At 49.9% G+C, this 3,101-nt stretch overlaps 1 protein-coding gene across 1 annotated transcript; it reads left to right on the forward strand.

Moving 5' to 3' along the window:
- On the forward strand, positions 1 to 3,101 carry MYOD1 (myogenic differentiation 1; the record flags this gene model as incomplete). Its single annotated transcript, NM_001303171.1, is given in 3 exon segments — positions 1 to 626; positions 1,721 to 1,799; positions 2,417 to 3,101. Coding segments are annotated over 3 exon segments (894 nt in total). The 3' UTR covers positions 2,671 to 3,101.

Genomic DNA, 3,101 nt, shown 5'->3' on the forward strand with positions numbered 1-3,101 from the left:
CACAGCCGCCTCGGGACCCCCTCGTGCCCCCCGACCACTGTCCCGCCCCGCTTCCGATCGCCCCCATGGACTTACTGGGCCCCATGGAGATGACGGAGGGTTCCCTCTGCTCCTTCGCGGCCGCCGACGACTTCTATGATGACCCGTGCTTCAACACGTCGGACATGCACTTCTTCGAGGACCTGGACCCCCGGCTGGTGCACGTGGGTGGGCTGCTGAAGCCCGAGGAGCATCCGCACCACCACGGGCACCACCATGGGCACCCGCATGAGGAGGAGCACGTGCGGGCACCCAGCGGGCACCACCAGGCCGGCCGCTGCCTGCTGTGGGCGTGCAAGGCCTGCAAGAGGAAGACCACCAATGCCGACCGCCGCAAAGCCGCCACCATGAGGGAGCGGCGGCGACTCAGCAAGGTCAACGAGGCCTTCGAGACCCTCAAGCGCTGCACCTCCACCAACCCCAACCAACGCCTGCCCAAGGTGGAGATCCTGCGCAACGCCATCCGCTACATCGAGAGCCTGCAGGCCCTGCTGCGCGAGCAGGAGGATGCGTACTACCCGGTGCTGGAGCACTACAGCGGGGAGTCAGATGCCTCCAGCCCTCGCTCCAACTGCTCCGATGGCATGGTGAGTGCCCTGGGCAGGAGATGAGGTCCTTCCTCCTTGTAGTCCAACAGCAGAGGGAGGCAGGGTCACCACACGCCAGGTCTCTGGGAAGAGAAGGGAAATCTGTTAGATTCCTGGGAGGAAGGTTAGGCAGTCCCTGTGTGCCGGAGAGCTCTGTGGGAGGTTGCCTGGGAGCACATGGCCCCTGGGCACCTCTGATTTCATGCTCTGCTGTCTGTTCCTCGAAGGACAGCGGTGAGGCAGGTCCCCTTGGGTGTGGGAATTGCAGGGGAAAACGCGCAGGGCAACCGATCAAGTCTAGGGTTTGTTTCCTGTCATTCATCAGGATAACAAGAGGATGGCCCAAGTAACGGGAGTTGTTTTCCTTGACCCTTAAAAAGAAGGCCAGCTTTCCTCTCACTTGATCCCTCTGCAGACATTTACTGGTAGCAGAAAAAAGATGGGGAGAGGACAAGGGTGGCTGCAGGACTGCTGCCCAGAATGGGACCACAAGGGCACTTCTGGGATTTTTTTCTGTTTTCCAGTGGGGATAATAATCACTGAGCTGAGTACTTGGGACTGTGAAATAGTTGACAGATAGGAAAGAGTTACAAATGTCCCCTCTTCAAAAGAGAGACTTTTCATTCTAGATTCACATATTGACCACAAATATATTGGTCAGGGTTTAGCATTTTTTTCTTTACAAAATCAGAGTAGGAAGAGAAACTGAAAGAAATCTGAAGGTAGAGTAGTGGCTTTCTCAGAGGAACTCATGCTTGGGAAAGTCTTCCAAAGTTAGATCAAAATAATTCCTTCTTCTCTTGAGTTGCCTTTTCTAAACTGACCAAAGGCGTACATGAGACTGCTGGAAAACCTGATCTCTGGTAAAACCACAGCGTGAGTCATAGCGATGGTGACACATAAATATTCTAGCGTAAATCCATTCCTTTTTTAAGCAAGTTAATTCTGTCTGCTTCATTCTACAACACAAACTTGACAGCATTTCGGCTGAGAGCGATGGCACAGATTAGCCACTGAAATACAAAATCAGATGGTTCCTAGGCCCTGTGGAAAAGGCAGTCCCCCAGCCTCACTCAGATTATTCTCCTTTTCAGATGGAGTACAGCGGGCCGCCTTGCAGCTCTCGCAGAAGAAACAGCTACGACAGCAGCTACTACACGGAATCACCAAATGGTGAGTATCTGCTGTTGAGAATATGGCTGTCTGAAGCATGGAGGATGGGGGAAGCCATTGCCGTGGCCTCCCCATGGCTTTCTCCGTCCCAGTCAATTAGCCAGGCTGGAGAAAGAGCCTGCCTGTCCAGCCAGTGAGTTGCTGATGCTGGCAGAAGCACTGGATTTCATGTAAATGTATTCGCAAGTATAGGGCATATGTTAGAGCTGCATTTCCTGTTTTGCAAATAGAGCATCTAGGTATACATCCCTCTCTGCAACTGATTTTTAGTCTTAACCCCATTTTGCGTGAAGCCCGTTCTAACCAGGTATCATTAATCCAAACTGGAGAGATGCCTGATGTAATTCCAATCTTCCATTCCCTTTCTGAAGACTGAAATGAAGCCCTGGATCCACCCTCCCTGAATAGCAGCGTGTTTCACTTGGGTCTCTCCTCTGTTTCACAGATTACAATTCCTTTCCTGACAGCTGGCATCCTTCACTCATACTCATTTCCTCTGATTTTTTGCATGCTCTCAGACTCATACATCAGCTGCTTGCTGGGGTTTTATGAAAGAACTACATCTTACAATTTAAGTACACAGTGGATAAATGTATCACATTCGTCTTTGTTTTTAGACCCAAAGCATGGGAAGAGTTCCGTTGTTTCCAGCCTCGACTGCCTCTCAAGCATTGTGGAGAGGATTTCCACAGACAACTCCACATGTCCAATACTGCCTCCAGCTGAAGCTGTTGCTGAAGGGAGTCCCTGTTCCCCCCAGGAAGGAGCAAGCCTGAATGACAGTGGAGCCCAGATTCCTTCCCCCACCAACTGTACCCCGCTTCCCCAGGACAGCAGCAGCAGCAACAATCCAATTTACCAAGTGCTATAAAGGCAGGTCCAGCCGGACTGCGCCGAGAACAAATTGCTCCGTTCAGCCAAGCTCCAAGACCTGCCTTCTAAAACAGAAAGGATTTCAAGACTTGTTTCAGTTTTAAAATATCATGCAAAATTCCTTCTATAAGTTTTCAAACCTGTACTACTACAGAATACACTTAGTTATTTATTGGTTGCTAAACTAAAGTTATTTAATATGTCTAGAGATAAAAGCGTATACGGGGAAATGGCCAATGTTTAATTTGGGCTTTGGAGAATAGGAACCTGGCTCTTGAATACAGAGGAAAAAAGAAATCTACAACAGCAGTGGCGTGACAGATCCTTCTTCTTATTACCCCTGTTCTGGCCAAAATAAGGTTGTGGACCATTTTTTATAAAACTTTTTGTATTATTGTAAATAAGAGTTGCTTTGCAGAAAAAAAAAAA

The sequence above is a fragment of the Meleagris gallopavo genome, chromosome 5 (genome assembly GCF_000146605.3).
Source record: "Meleagris gallopavo isolate NT-WF06-2002-E0010 breed Aviagen turkey brand Nicholas breeding stock chromosome 5, Turkey_5.1, whole genome shotgun sequence".
Taxonomy (NCBI): domain Eukaryota; kingdom Metazoa; phylum Chordata; class Aves; order Galliformes; family Phasianidae; genus Meleagris; species Meleagris gallopavo.